This window comes from Syngnathus typhle, linkage group LG18 (assembly GCF_033458585.1).
Source record: "Syngnathus typhle isolate RoL2023-S1 ecotype Sweden linkage group LG18, RoL_Styp_1.0, whole genome shotgun sequence".
Classification (NCBI taxonomy): domain Eukaryota; kingdom Metazoa; phylum Chordata; class Actinopteri; order Syngnathiformes; family Syngnathidae; genus Syngnathus; species Syngnathus typhle.
The window spans coordinates 4,664,896-4,680,000 of record NC_083755.1 but is presented as its reverse complement, the minus strand read 5'-3'; the positions used below and the strand labels follow the sequence as shown (position 1 = coordinate 4,680,000).

General features: G+C 46.6%; 1 protein-coding gene across 1 annotated transcript in view; it reads right to left on the bottom strand.

Moving 5' to 3' along the window:
• The window catches only part of trrap (transformation/transcription domain-associated protein), a 42,581-nt gene that overhangs the window by 17,281 nt on the left and 10,195 nt on the right, over positions 1 to 15,105 (bottom strand). The window contains exons 30-51 of the mRNA XM_061264289.1: positions 14,922 to 15,092; positions 14,757 to 14,825; positions 13,436 to 13,555; positions 13,243 to 13,362; positions 12,881 to 13,045; positions 12,635 to 12,816; positions 12,330 to 12,528; positions 10,375 to 10,503; positions 9,715 to 9,981; positions 9,427 to 9,633; positions 8,429 to 8,587; positions 7,934 to 8,068; positions 7,541 to 7,651; positions 4,402 to 4,548; positions 2,538 to 2,751; positions 2,338 to 2,466; positions 1,798 to 1,947; positions 1,533 to 1,732; positions 1,346 to 1,467; positions 588 to 801; positions 321 to 500; positions 3 to 149 (exon numbers count right to left, since the gene is read on the bottom strand). Coding sequence (XP_061120273.1) covers positions 3 to 149; positions 321 to 500; positions 588 to 801; positions 1,346 to 1,467; positions 1,533 to 1,732; positions 1,798 to 1,947; positions 2,338 to 2,466; positions 2,538 to 2,751; positions 4,402 to 4,548; positions 7,541 to 7,651; positions 7,934 to 8,068; positions 8,429 to 8,587; positions 9,427 to 9,633; positions 9,715 to 9,981; positions 10,375 to 10,503; positions 12,330 to 12,528; positions 12,635 to 12,816; positions 12,881 to 13,045; positions 13,243 to 13,362; positions 13,436 to 13,555; positions 14,757 to 14,825; positions 14,922 to 15,092 — 3,537 coding nt within the window. The remainder of the gene's footprint in view (positions 1 to 2; positions 150 to 320; positions 501 to 587; positions 802 to 1,345; positions 1,468 to 1,532; positions 1,733 to 1,797; positions 1,948 to 2,337; positions 2,467 to 2,537; positions 2,752 to 4,401; positions 4,549 to 7,540; positions 7,652 to 7,933; positions 8,069 to 8,428; positions 8,588 to 9,426; positions 9,634 to 9,714; positions 9,982 to 10,374; positions 10,504 to 12,329; positions 12,529 to 12,634; positions 12,817 to 12,880; positions 13,046 to 13,242; positions 13,363 to 13,435; positions 13,556 to 14,756; positions 14,826 to 14,921; positions 15,093 to 15,105) is intronic.

Genomic DNA, 15,105 nt, shown 5'->3' with positions numbered 1-15,105 from the left:
ACCTTGACTTCCCGTAAAGAGTCGAGGAACTTGTCGTGGCGATTGGTTAGCATGTGCAACTGGTTGCCGGCGTCTCTCTCGGTCTGGTCTTTAGTCTTTGGAAGAGCGGTTTGGTCACCCGGCGCTAATTCGATATCAATCTCCACATCCTGGAAAGAGAGGAAATGGAAAAGGCGTTCACTTCACACTAATGTGTGAGAGGGACGATGTGATGTGAATGTGAGAAGAAAAGCGATGCTTCCATCTCCCCGGGAGGAGAGTATGTTGCACGCGGCTAATGGGATAATGTGCTAATTGATGTGAAACGCTTCATGCCGCACCTCCTCCTTGGTCTCGCTCGTCTCCCTCTCGCGCGGCTCCTGCTTGACGTGCGTGGCCATGGCAAAAGCGGCGCGGTCGTGGCTGTCGGCCAAGTTGATGACGTTCGTGATCGACGGAAGCATGGATCCCTGGCAGCTGGTGCCGATGACGGTGTTGCGTTCGCACACCGCTAGCAGCAGCTAACGAGAAAATGCAAATGAGACGACGAACGGTTGTGATTTGAGTCGGTAACGCCTCGGGATTCGCTGGCGAGAAAGATGGCTTACCTCGATACATTGCTTGATCCAGAAGTGGCTCCCCATTGCCTCCCAGTTCTGAGAACAACAGATGTAGAGGAGCCTCTCGTAGACTCGTCGCTTCATGGAGCCATCAAACACCTCAAAGAACTTGGCTCGGATCAGCGGCTGAGTGCAGCGAAGTCCGGAGAGAAACGCTGGCTCCAACTTTGAAGTGATGTCACTTCCTGACAGTGTTTCATCCCTGGATGGCGACAAGGATGAAATATTTACTGATGAACTTGTTCGACTTGTCTCTAAGGGCCTTTACATTATCGAGCCATTTGCACTACAAAAAAAAAAATACTTTGCAATTATTTTGTTGCGTAATGAGTGTGAGAGAAAAAAAAAGTCAGATAAAAGGAACCAAAAAAATAACAGACAAGGCTCCACGCTTGATCCAACATTGTTCGGGCACAGCTGCTTTATTATCCCAATATCATTACTCGCTGTCAATCATAGCTTTTACCGCTCATTTTAAATCTCCTGACACGAAGAGCAGATGGGGTGGAAAAGGCGAGGGGCTGCATTTGCCTGATTAAAATTCTAATGGCCGCAAGTCACGGCCAAAAGATGACAGTTGATGACTGTCCGGCAACGGGATGAAATGGCGAGCTCTGGCGGTAACACGGTTCTTCATGTCATTTTCTTCCTGCCCGACCTTCCATCCTTTATGATGAGACGGATGCAAGGGCGACTGAGCAGCCGTGGCACGGCCACTTGGCCATATGATGAATAGCGGTAATTACCTGTAGACGTAATTAACGAGGTCCAGAAACTGGCCGTTTAACTCCAGCTCATCGGGGAAACGCTTCTCGATGTAGGTCATCATCTTAACCAACAAGATGGACTTCTCGCGAATATTGGGCATCTAGAAGGAGGAGGCAGAGTGTTTACTTTGTCTCAATCTGTGTCTGTCTTACTCCCGCGTCTTACCTGATTGGCGGCCATAGGCGAATTATTTTTCACCCACTCTTCCACAATCTTCACCACGGCACGGAGAATTTTGGGATCCGCCGACTTCTCGATCAGCGAGGTGAGAATAACCTGAATGAAGTTCTTCCTCATCTCCATGCTCATGACAGAGAGTCGCGTCTTGACCAGGTCGAGGCTCAGCATGACCAGCTCGCTCGTCACTGTGAAAACACGAGCGGTGAGCTCAAATCCACGGCGAGGCTCGACAAAGTCGTCCTCGTTTTACCCGTGCTGTTTTCGGTAGCTGTTTGGTTGGCTTGCTGGGGGCTCAGGTGCTCACGCACCATCTTCTGCAGCGAGCGCATGAACACCGAGATGAGACGATCGATGTAGCTGGCGTTGTAACTGCAGGCTGATTTGAGGATCATCAATGTGCCTGGAAAACAAACAATGAGTCAAGTGGTGTGAATTCCAATACAAACAAAAGACCAACACACTCCCACACTCGGTACATTTTTTTCTCCTCGGCTTGATTTTTTTTTTATTGTAACACGACGGTTCCGTGGTGTCACGGAATGAGTAAGCCCGACGCCCCCAAACAATTCTGCCGCCGTTGCTACTGCTCCCTGGAGCAAATGTTGGAATGTCAGCCTTCCTGGCCAAATGGATGCATTACTACACTCTCTCTGTGACATAAAGAGACCAAAGGCTTTTTATTGAGCACAACTGCAAGTTCGGGGAAATGTGACACATCACTCATAGCTTTTTTTTCCCCCTTCCCTCTGCAAAGGCGATATAAAAAAAAAAGTCAGTGAGTCTATCTTACCAAAGAGCTGCGTGGGGTTGGTTTTGCTCGTGGCTTTTTCATAGTTGTTAAGTCCCTCATAGATGACCTTGCCTACGGCTGCATACAAACACTCCAGCTCCTCATACTTTGATGCCACGTTGGATGTGCCTGGAATGAGATAAGGCGGAAATGTTTCACTTTCAATCTTAAATCCCCACTTTAAGTGTCGGTCGCCTTACTGGGTTCAGTGGGAAAGATGCTCATGAGGCGAGAGAGGAGAGAATGAACGGAGCGTAAGACTTTGGTGTTGCCGCAGGTCATACAGGCGGCGATTCCTCTCTGGAGGGGCTTGAAGTGGGCCAGGATAGCAGGTGATTGGAGCACAGTCAGGAGGAAGCAGAGAATCTCCAATCCGGTGCAGATGTTGGAGATGTTAGCCTGAGCTGGCTGCTCCTGAAAAGGGAAAAGAAGAAAAAGAAAACGACACGGCAATCAATATCGAGGATGATCTTATCCCACGAGAAACTTGCAGTAAACATCTGCAAATAGGCTGACTGATCAAATAGGCTGACTGATTGCTTCCACTTCTCGGCCAGGTGGTCCGACTACTTTTGTCCGTCATTATCACCAATTACCCCTTTCTAAATCCAAAATCGAGACGACTTCAAAATCAATACGGTGCGCGCAGAGGTATCACTCTCAGAAAAGAAACAAGGCCGCTGTGATTTGTGCTAAAGCAAAGATCGATGACACACATACAGGCCTAATTTGCTCTAACTTGTAATCAAGGTGCACAAAGATGACGAGGCCAAGAGGATAATCGGAGACAGAACCACGCCGCTAATCTTGACTAATGAACAAGGTGAACCCCCCCCCCCCCCCCCGGTGATAAGGCTTTGGGTAGATATTAGCGGCGCTATTGATCTCTCGCCGTATGACGAAAAAGCGAGTATCTCTCAACATGCGCACGGGGGAATATGCCCGCTTGTAATTGTGTACACGGCTCGTCCCTCCCGCCCTCTCACATTACCCCCTTCCAGCACTGACATGACAATACAATGAGATAATAAAAGCTAATCTGATGTAGGGCATTGCTCATTAACCCGATGGACATGAGCTGCGCACTCCCCGAGAGACAAAAAAAACAGAGTATTGTCTGCTGAAGACCTACGCGGACCCTTATTTGTCACACCGTCCCTATGAAATCCAGAGAGGCTACTTGGCAGGTACAAAACAAGCACAGGCAGAGACGACAAGTAGAGCTGATGCAACGATCCCTGCAGGAGTACAAAGAAAATATGGGGTAACTCTAGGGGTACGCCGATAACCTTGTCTTGTCTGTGCTCGCGAATCAGACCGGCGGGAGATGAGCAAAGACGGAGGCGAGCGACAGATAAGGGAGACAAAGTGAAAACAGAGGCTGAGATGATGACAGCAGAAGGTTGCGGCGAGGGACCGAGAAGAGGGGGGGGGGGGGGGGGGGGGCACCGGCTAGCGATACTGCAGGCAAGGACAGAGGGTTTAAGATGAAGAGGACGGGGAGTTGAAAAACAAGTCGCAGGCCAAAACCGGATAGACTGTTGTTATCTCGCCACTGTCATTATTTTGTCATTATGGCAGTTGGCGCTTCACTTCAAGTAAAACTGATAGCAAGGCACTCGGGCATTTGCGTAAGCAGCCAGACAGTAGCTAAGCTGGAACGAGGAAACTCTTGCTGTCCTTAGGGAAGAGGCAAGCGGCCGCAGTGGGAATAGTGCATGTTTAAAAACTTTCTTGGTGATTATATAGTACACTAATAATTTGGGTGTGCTGCTGCTGTAATCATAATTAAATTTGTCTTCCTGTTCATGGTGCAATTTTTCAAAAATGAAATCATCAAAATAAAAAAAAAAATCAATTAAATATACATTTATTTTTCAAAAATGAAATTATAAGAATTAAAAAAAATAAAATAAATATGTATATATATTTTTTTAAAAGTCCTCAATTTTTTTTTACAATAGGTTTTATGTAGCCCCAATTCTGATTATTGTGTTTGTGGACTACCAATTAAGCAACAAAAGGTGTCCAATGGACTCGAGTAATTGGCAAAATCCTTCTCACCACAGTCATGAGCAGCCTATCGAACCACTGCAGCTTGAGCTCGGCGCGAGGCCACATGTCAGGTCTGAGGGCCGTCTTCATCAGACTGACGCAGCGGCGAGACAGCAGCTCCCCCGGAGACCCGGCCACGTTGGTGCTGTCATTCACCTATGCGGGGAGGAGGGGCGGGGGGAGTATAACAAAAGGTTGAGACACTTATCACCGCCATTGCCAAAGAGTCTTCATCTTCTAATATCACTTGGAGTTCCCGGGGCGGAGAGAAATCACGTAGGTCGAGGAGAGACTGGAGAAGGAAGAACGCTTGCTCTCGGGCAGCATTTCATTCATGTGACAAGTAGAAGAGTCTCTACTTCACGATGGAAACTATCATTCAGCCAGCGTGCCGGTTCAAGGCCGAGCACTGACAATAAAACCCTGCCGGCAAGAGTCTTGTGTACTCCTGCTTGATCATTACCCCTGACATTTTTCTCCTGCTGGGTTTGATGTAGTATCACAATAGCCTGTTATTAAGCAACAAATAACTGAAAGACTGTCTCGCTTTGGATTTATGTCGTATCGTACAATGCGTTGAAATAGAAAGCAGGGAGAAAATTCGAAACAATTTCAAATCACTTACAAGGATTACTTCTCTGGTTCTTCTATATCAAACAAATTTGTTTTAGGTTCATTTACCTGACATGTTTCGGCGGAATCTTCCGCCTTCATCAGAGTGTCACTGATGTGTTTGTGACGCGTCTTTATCAGCTGATGGATGAAGGCGTGGCTCACCTGTCAGATTTGACAGGTGAGTCACGCCCTCTGCTGTCAGTTCACCTCTCCAAAACACTGTTCCAGGTTGTAGAGAGCATGTATGCTCCCTCGTCCCTGTTGATGGTCCTCGGGCCCCGCTTGCGGATCTCAATGGCCTCCCTGATCCAACGCTGATGTTTGTTTTCTTCAGTGCGGATGACTCTGGCCTTCTCCCAGTCCATGATGTGGTTTTCCCTTTTACAGTGGTCGGTGATGGCTGACTTGTAGTGTTCCTGTTCTGCTTGTAGTTTTATTGCTCTTGTTTGTCTTGTTGCTGTCTCCTTCTCACATTCCTTCTTGTGTTCCATTTTTCTTGTGATGAAGTTCCTCCCTGTCTCCCCGATGTATGATTTATTACATGATTTGCATGGAATCTCGTATATGGAATTGCATTTATTTTCCGGATTTACTCTGTCCTTTGGGTGGACCAGTATCTGACGGAGTGTTATATGTGGTTTGATAGGTGTGCTTATGTTGTATTTTTTCATGGTTCTTTTGATGCGTTCCGTAATTCCTCTCACATACGGCAACGTCACCATTCCGCTGGGTTCCTGTTTCCTTGTTTGTTTCTTTCTTTGCTCCTGTGTTCCCAGAATCTATGGCACACCAAAAATCCATAAACCAGGTACACCTCTCCGCCCCATTGTAGACAGCATAGGGTCAGTCACATACAACCTTTCAAAAGCACTCATAGAAATAATAAAACCACTATTAGGACACACGGATCAACACTGCAAAAACTCAAGACAGCTTGCCACGGAACTCACACACATAAAAGTACAGAAAGATGAAATGCTCATATCACACGACGTCATTTCACTCTTCACAAAAACGCCCACACAACCTACCATACGCATAGTACATGACAGACTATCAACAGACAAGACACTCAAGAAACGGACAAATCTAACAGCACAAGACATCACCCAACTACTTCATTTCATCGCTACCTCCACATACTTTCAATACAGAAACACAATATACAGGCAAAAAGAGGGATTCCCCATGGGAGACCCACTTTCTGCCATCATGTGCAATTTTTTTATGGAAGATTTAGAACAGAAGGCACTCTTAACAGCCCCGGACACATACAAACCCACTCTATGGAAACGTTACGTCGACGACATTCTGGAAAAAGTAAAAACAGGACATACACAACACCTCACAGACCATCTCAACACCATAGACACCACGGGTAACATCAAATTCACCCATGAAGAGGAAACAGCTCGATCCATAGCCTTTTTAGACATTAACATACACCACACAGACAATGGTGACATAAGAACAAAAGTACACAGAAAACCCACACACACCGACCAATACCTCCTCTGGACATCAGAACATCCCACTATACACAAACTGTCAGTAGTCAGAACACTATACGAACGTACAACAATAATCACAGATCCGGACGACATAACACAGGAAGAAAAATACATACAACACGCACTCAAAAAATGTCAGTATCCACAATGGGCAATAACCAAAGGTGCAGAACAGGTAAAAAACAAAAAATACAAAACACAGGAGCAAAGAAAGAAACAAACAAGGAAACAGGAACCCAGCGGAATGGTGACGTTGCCGTATGTGAGAGGAATTACGGAACGCATCAAAAGAACCATGAAAAAATACAACATAAGCACACCTATCAAACCACATATAACACTCCGTCAGATACTGGTCCACCCAAAGGACAGAGTAAATCCGGAAAATAAATGCAATTCCATATACGAGATTCCATGCAAATCATGTAATAAATCATACATCGGGGAGACAGGGAGGAACTTCATCACAAGAAAAATGGAACACAAGAAGGAATGTGAGAAGGAGACAGCAACAAGACAAACAAGAGCAATAAAACTACAAGCAGAACAGGAACACTACAAGTCAGCCATCACCGACCACTGTAAAAGGGAAAACCACATCATGGACTGGGAGAAGGCCAGAGTCATCCGCACTGAAGAAAACAAACATCAGCGTTGGATCAGGGAGGCCATTGAGATCCGCAAGCGGGGCCCGAGGACCATCAACAGGGACGAGGGAGCATACATGCTCTCTACAACCTGGAACAGTGTTTTGGAGAGGTGAACTGACAGCAGAGGGCGTGACTCACCTGTCAAATCTGACAGGTGAGCCACGCCTTCATCCATCAGCTGATAAAGACGCGTCACAAACACATCAGTGACACTCTGATGAAGGCGGAAGATTCCGCCGAAACATGTCAGGTAAATGAACCTAAAACAAATTTGTTTGATATAGAAGAACCAGAGAAGTAATTGAAAAAGAAAAAACAAGATGAACCTAGTACAACACTTACAAGGATCTTTGTGTGCGTCGGAGGTGTTACCTGGCATGCAATCCGGATGAGGAAATTGACCACGGTGTCCGTATGTTGTTTGTCGACGGGTTTGGTGAGCATCGTCTCAGTGCCCGGCATGGACTGACTGCGACCAAACACCTAAAAACAAACAAGAAGAGTTGATTTGATTTAGATGACAGAAATTGCCCTTGGAGCATCTTGAGTTAGTTTCCGAAAAGTGAAAATAGTTATGTTTGCGATTGCAAAAACAAAAGAGAAAACACATGAAAGATGACAGAAATGATGCTGTCGCCTCCTGGCAAGTTTTGAGATGCTGTTTGATCAAAGTGTTTTGCAAATATTCTTTTGGAAACAGCTCAAGGGCAACCATTGCACGGTTGGAAGTGGAAACGACAAAGAATAAGATGGAAATTAGCTCACAGTAGAGGCCGTTCCCGATGCTAGGCGGAATCTTTTAGCATCCTGTCCAGGAGTGGCGCCATCTGCAGAGAGTCCGCTTTTCACGGCGCCGCTCGTCCCTTCACCGCTGGATCCTCCGTCTGCCTCGGAATCAGGCTGGATAACCCGAACAAAGAATTGGGACCATCGTTATAACCGAGAACTAACCACTGCTCTGGCGGAATATTATTTTATTTTCCACCGAAGAAGGCTAAACATATCCAGGGTATTTATTTGCCTCTGTATGTTTAGTTTGGGAATTTCAGCTACATTTGACATCATTTGGATGGGTAAATGATTCACAAAATGATCTTGAAAATAAATCAAGTGTAAATAATAAATCAGTTCTATTTAGAAAAATGAATAAATTAAAATTTCGCGGACCAGCTGCAATATTGCCACGGACCAATAGAGGGCCGCGAACCACCGATTGACAAAGCACTGCTTGCGAGTATTTCCAAGCGTGCATGTACGCACCAGTTGGTCTTTGATTCTTTGCAGCTCCCACTTGATGACCACCTCGGCCAGATCCACGGCCAGTTTCCGATGCTCAATGGTCACGGTGGGGGTGAAGCCCAGACGCTGCATTGCGCTGATCATGTGCTGCACCAGGTGGTGTCGAACCGGGTAGTACACCTGCAGATGTAACCATCAATAATTTTGCTCATTTACAAAATGAAAATTGGCTCTTCATTGATTTATTCTCACACTCCGGTAATGCTGAGTTCAAGGCGTTGCGCAATCACCGTTATGCCCGAATCACAGAAAGCTTCCTAACTAGGACTCTCGAGCATCCAGCCAAAAAAGAGCACGACATGAAACGTCGATAGAGGAGGAGGCTGCCGCTAGTGACAAAGAACATTCACGCTTCTCACTTTGAGGGTAATTATAGTCGATGGGGTAGGACTTAACGACAGAGAGGCTAAGCCCTGTCCATCACATGTGCACATACTCAAAAAGTCTCTCATCTGCCTGTCATTATCTCCCCCAGTGCAATTATGCTGATGTGATTACATTAGATTAGTCATCTGGCCCAATGAGAGCAACCTGTCAGGGAGAAAGAGCCAAAAAATGTCAAAGCTGTGCAGAGAAACACACTTTCCCTGAACCTGTGAAGCCACGGACATGAAATGAGAAGGCATCAAGTGTCCGTCAAGTTTTAAGACGAGCGCTCACACACGGGTCAATGAGCCTTTTGCTGGTCTTATTTCATGGGTCACGCTTTCTGAATGTATCTGCTTTAAAAGGCGATTACAGACAGAAGATGGTCGCCGCGAGGGAGCCGAGGACCATTATCTCCCCCCGCTGTCAATAACTTCCATCAATAGGGTGCGAGTTCAAAGTGGCTTTTAAAAGTGGGATAACGATGTGATTTATATGCTGACAAACAAACAAACAAATCTCCCGTTGGTTAAGTGGACGCGTTGGAAATTGTGCAGAGACCTGAAATGCTTCGTTCTTGGACATCTGCTCACCCGGAAGTGCTGCACGATTAGGTGCAGAATGTGGACCAGCTGCGGAACCGTGTGGCCTTCCTCCACGATGATTTTGCGCGTCCAGTGGGTCAGCATTTGGTGGCCATCTTCCATGCGGGCCGGCACAGCTGGAGTGAGGATGGCCATGGCCTGACGGACAATGGCACGGGCCTCCATGGTGTGGGCCTTCAAAAGGCTGTGGAAGACCTAAAACAAGCCCCACATTTTTGATTCTGGTCAAACAGCAGGGCCGCAGTTTGACTTCCCGCCGCGGACCAAATGGAATACCTGAAGTACAATCTTCTTGTGAATGGCGAACTTTGCGATGATGTGTGCCAAAAGTAGATGTCCGCTGTATTTACAAGCGGGGTCCACGCAGGCTTTCGGCAGCAGGCACGGCCAGGCGAAGGTCATGAGTCGCCGCAGCTTGCTGTTGCGGGACTTGTTGTTGTCGTGAATGTGGTGGGGGGCGTGTTCCACCAGCAGAGTAGAAAACTGCAGCAGGCATATTCGGAGAGAGTCCAGCAGGTCCGCTTGCTTCTCGGGATCTAGAACCTTAAAGACAGAATTTTTTTGGGACCACACAACACTGACATTCAAATTGGTGTTCAATCATGGGAATATAAATGTAAATCCCATTTCATCCAAATATTAATTGACTTTAATTGCATTCAGTACCCGCCGAGTCTTTCAGATGAGAGCGCACCCTGTCAGGGGAAATTAATTTTAAACCTCTACAGAAAACCAGCCAACATATGTTTGTAAGTGACGGAATCTACAGCTGCACAAAAAAAATAAAAATAATTCACCGACCTTTAACATGGTCATATTGTGACATTTAAACCGGGAATTATAGTTTGGTCTGATAAATGAAATGGGACCAGCGGGATCGCTGGAGGGAGCAAAGACAATCAAGATGGAGTGCTTTCAAAGTGTTGCGCAATTTACCTTTGTGATGAAGACGCTGGTAATGCTTTCCGGATTGTCCCCTTCGGGATTTGGCGGGCCGAGGAGCTGCTCTCCTTCGCCCTTCTCAAAACTGTATAGGAAGGCTGGATTCAGGATATACTGCAGCACCTTTCGGTGAGAAAAACAACAGATTATAATTTCACAGATTACATTTCTGAGAAGGAAGCCAGCGCTAATCGCTAATATTCCAGCTCTCACTCACATTTTAATTGTAAAATATATGGAAGGGAAAAATGCGACAACACAAATTGAACACTTGCCAGACTTGTTGAAAATACAAATCCTACCGCATCATAAAAATAACCAAACGATAAACTACGGGGAAGTGCTGATGCCAGAATAAGCAAACGGCGGCGGGGGCTCGATTAGCCAGCGAAAGGCACAAGACGGTGCCCACAATAAAGCTAACGACTGCATTTATTAAAGAAGCTGCTATCTGTTAATGAGCCCTCTGATTCCATCCATCATCGAGGAGGACGGGGGCGACGCTTGCTGAAGAACGATCACGCCGGCATATGTTCCCCCTCCTCTGTGAGGTCATTACTCACGCACATTCGGCAACCGTGACGGATACAAATGCAGACGCGCGACACGCGGCCGGGAATGAAGACGGCGAGAAAAAGCGCCGGTCGGTTCTCCGGCCTCATCTGTTCCCATCATTTCTTAGCCTCTCTGACATCAATCACAGTACATTTTGGTGATACGTATAATTAGATCAAGTGATCCTACAGGCGACTTGATGCATATAAACACATGCAGAAGCTCTTTGTGCATGTGGAGAGCAGAGTGTAAAAATTAGATGCGAAATTTGTAATGACATTTTAGGAACAAAAATGCCATCATTGAGGGGCAGTCTGGTGCAGAGGCGGCGTTAAAGGGGGGCAAAAAAAGAAATTATAGTATAGAGGAGGGGGGTGGGAAGGAGCATTAATTATTTATAGCACACGCTGATCATAAAACAGCAGTTGAATTGTAAACAAACTCTGCTTGCGCCGCATGTTCGGAAACAAAACCACATGGCCGCGCACTGTGAAACAATGTGCTTCATCAACTTCATGCTCGCTTTTGTTCGCATGTCTGCTTGACTTATATACACCGCAACTACCAAAGAAAAAACCATCTTTATGGCCTGCACGGGGGTGGGGGAAAAAAAACAAATTAACCATAAGAAGATTTCCACTAGGAGGACCCGTTAAAAAGAAACTCGAATTGGATAAGCGGGTGGGAGTTTGCGGCGGAATTATCACAGGATTGGGAGTCGGAGTGCAATTACCCATGTGTGCTCTAAGTATATGTACAGATCCATGTTTGCCAAACAGTCATTTGGCTTCGGCGTGCCGGGGCAAACCTTCCCCGCTGACCTGTTTTCGTGCAAAAGCTGGAGCTACTCTCTGCCAGCATTGCTGCTCAAAGTGTATTTGCGTGCAATTAAAAGAAAAAAGCGGCTAGAATGATTTAAATGCTAGCGAGCGGCGTGTCAGGTCGAGACTAGGCAGGCATTCATCTACCGTGTCTGGAAAAACAGTATAAAAAAAACATGACCTCTGTGACTATCAAAGAACTACGTCGCCAATGCTCACACCGGAACAAAGCAAGTCGGGCTGAGGTGACAAACTCATAATTCATGCCTTATAATTTATGACGCTGGGGAGAACAGTTAAAACACGTTTCAAGCCGAAGCCAAACTTTTTCCCTCCAGACAAAGGGTACATTTGTCACACGTTTTTGTTGCATTATTGATGATTTTCAGAAGGGACAAAATGGATGGCTGCTTAACAACAGCAAACGAGCTCGTATTTGTTGTTTAAGTCGTATGCCGGGGCTTTGACGTCAAAGTGAAGTCGACAGCCGCCATCTGCGTGTCGATTCTAATTTCCAGTTGATAGAAATGTCAGAAGCGGGGAGGGAATTATCTCCGTCGATGACAAACCTACCCTGGCTTTGAGCTCATCGTTGAAGTGCGGGTCATTGAATTCGACAAAGCGGAAAAACAGGGCACGCTTCTGGACGATGGAGTAGTTCCTGGGAACTTCCTCCTCCATGTACTCCTTCAGGAAGGTCATGTTGCACAAGAAGCGACCCGTGAAGGCACGCAGCAACTGGAACAGCAACTCGATCTCGGAGTAGTTGCGCCTTTTGGTTAGGACAAAGGGGTCGGGAAGTTCAGCGCACTAGTCAAAATATTCAAGTCCTCTTGGCTAACAATTACACGCTAATATTAAATATTAATATTACATACTTGCAGTAGCTAAGAAGACAATAAGCCAACAGCTTGGGCTCCTTCCAGTTGGTGGCGGCCATGTTGTCTTTCCGATGTCTCTCCTGAAAGGCCTCGCTGACCCACACCCGTCTGAGCTGATTGACGAGCGAATGTTGGCCTGCTAGCCAGCCTTCGTCATTCTTCACAATAATACTGATGATCTAAACGGAGGCAAAAAAAAAAAAGTTACACGCATGCCAAGTCTTACTCTCGAGGCTCTAATACCTTAATGGCTTGAAACTGGAGGTCCAGTCTGGCTGTGGTGGTGGAAGGAGATCCAGGTCGGACAGGGGCAGCCACGCCGGCGGGAACCAGCAAGGTGACAAAGCGGTTGGGATTGGACGCCAGTACGTCTCTTAGTGGCTTGGCATCTTTGTGTTTCAAAAAACTCTGTGTACAAACACATACACATTAATCAACTCCAAATACAGTCGATTCGTACCCAAATATTACGCGTTGTTCAGTTTGGCGCTAAATGGAAAGATAAGTATCGGAAAAGCCAACAGCATCCTCGTTATGACCTATTAGTGGGAGCGCTAAGAACCCAGCAGCGGAGGGGTAACCGCTTAGCGCGGCTAATGTCTGACCATGAACATGCGGCTCCACTGGGGGTCATTAAGGGTCGCCTCCATCATGAACAGCTCCACAGTCTGGGAAGGGTGGCGAGTCAGGAACTTTATCAAAGGCTCCCTGAATGGACTGCCGGCCTGGAAGGTGGAAGAGATGGGAAAGATTAACTCACTCACAAACATTTTTTCATTTATTAATTTTCTGTTTTACTTCGATCAGCATGGCCCTCTCAGTCTTCATGACCACCTCCAGCAGAGGTTTGACTAGCGTCTGAGGTGCGGCGGGGATCAGGTGGAAAAGGTTAATGATGGCAGAACAGATCTTCATCTCCTACAAAAAGACAAGTCAGACACAAGCAGAGGGGAGTAAATCAAAGAATCGGGGAAATGTCAGCTCAGGAAAAAGAATTTATTTCGGATGAGAAGCCACTGTGGGGAAAAAAATACAAGGATGAATTTTAGTCAAATGAAAAATGCATTTTGCGTCAATTAGTAAAAGAACGTCGACGGGGACGGACAGTCAAATGAGTTACAGAATTACAAAGCCACGGCAAACAAACACTTTAGGGACATCGAGTGTATTGATTCTTTAAAAACCACTGTCGTCGGCATCTCGGGAGGTGCAGTTGTCAGTGAGGCTTTCAAAAAGATCAAAAATGTGAGAAGAGCTGACATGACAGTGTCTGCAGACAATGACAAACACACGGAACAAAAACAAACAAAGAAACAAAGAAACAACAAAAGGGCAACTTTCACGAGCACAACATTGGCTCAAGGAAGCTTCAAAACGTCACCAACAGAGGGCGCGCTACCAGGTCGCATCTCACCTCAAAGCCCTCCAATGCAGGCTGTACCAAAACGGGAGACAGTGATCAGATAAGACAAAGTTGATAGTCAAATGAATGGTCGGCCAGCTGCAACCTTGACATTCGACCTTAGGAACAACTTTTAGTGAGCGGAGCACACAAACTAAACCCACATTTGGAGGTAAAAGGTCACAAATGAAACTATTTCATCCCCTTCGAGTGTTGTTATCAGGCTCGGCTAATTGACCCACGTGACCCCTGGCTTTACTGCGACTTCACAGCTCACTGTCAACTGGCACCAGGGGTGGGGGTGGGGGGGATAAAGGGAGCTAATTTGCATGTGATTATGCAAAGCATTTCGAGTTGGGGAAGTTGTAACTCTCGTGCAATAAAAGGTCGAAATGGTTTTACTTCCATAAGAGAGGCGACTGTTTTTACATGCTCTCGCTTTTTCTTTGCCTTTACAAGGTTATCTGTCAGGATGATAATGAGGAGACGCCACGCCGCGCCGTGCCTACCGCCGCCTGGCGCCTAATTAATCATTGATTGTAATATGGCCACTCACAACCCATCTGGGAGGCGGCCACGCAGAGGATGTGTTGACGACAAGCGACTTAAGTTTCGACGGATTCCAACCGAATCTCAACTGAGGTACATCAACACGTCGGTGGCGCCTGCGGAATTGTTCACAGTGTACGTGGCTTCAACTTGAGCGCCGATACTCACACTTCCGTCGCTGCGCTGGCCTCCCTTGTGTGTTATTACAACCACCTCCATCCACTTTCGCAGGTGTTGCTGGTGAGACGGAAAAAACAAAAAAAAAAAGATGTGAGACGACGTGGGCGAGCCGAAAGACCACATGGAATAAAGCGAATAAAAATTTTTCCTTACCATCATTTGATCACAGAACTTGTCATTGAAGGAGTTGGGGAAGAGCCGCGTGACAGAGGTCAGCCGGTTGACCACGTTGAGCGTGAGGCTGCGGTAGTCGCCCAGCATCATAAGCAGAGGCCGCATGTGAGTGTGGATCTGGTCCACTTCGATGGTGGCGCCCTCCAGGAACTATAAAAGAAAA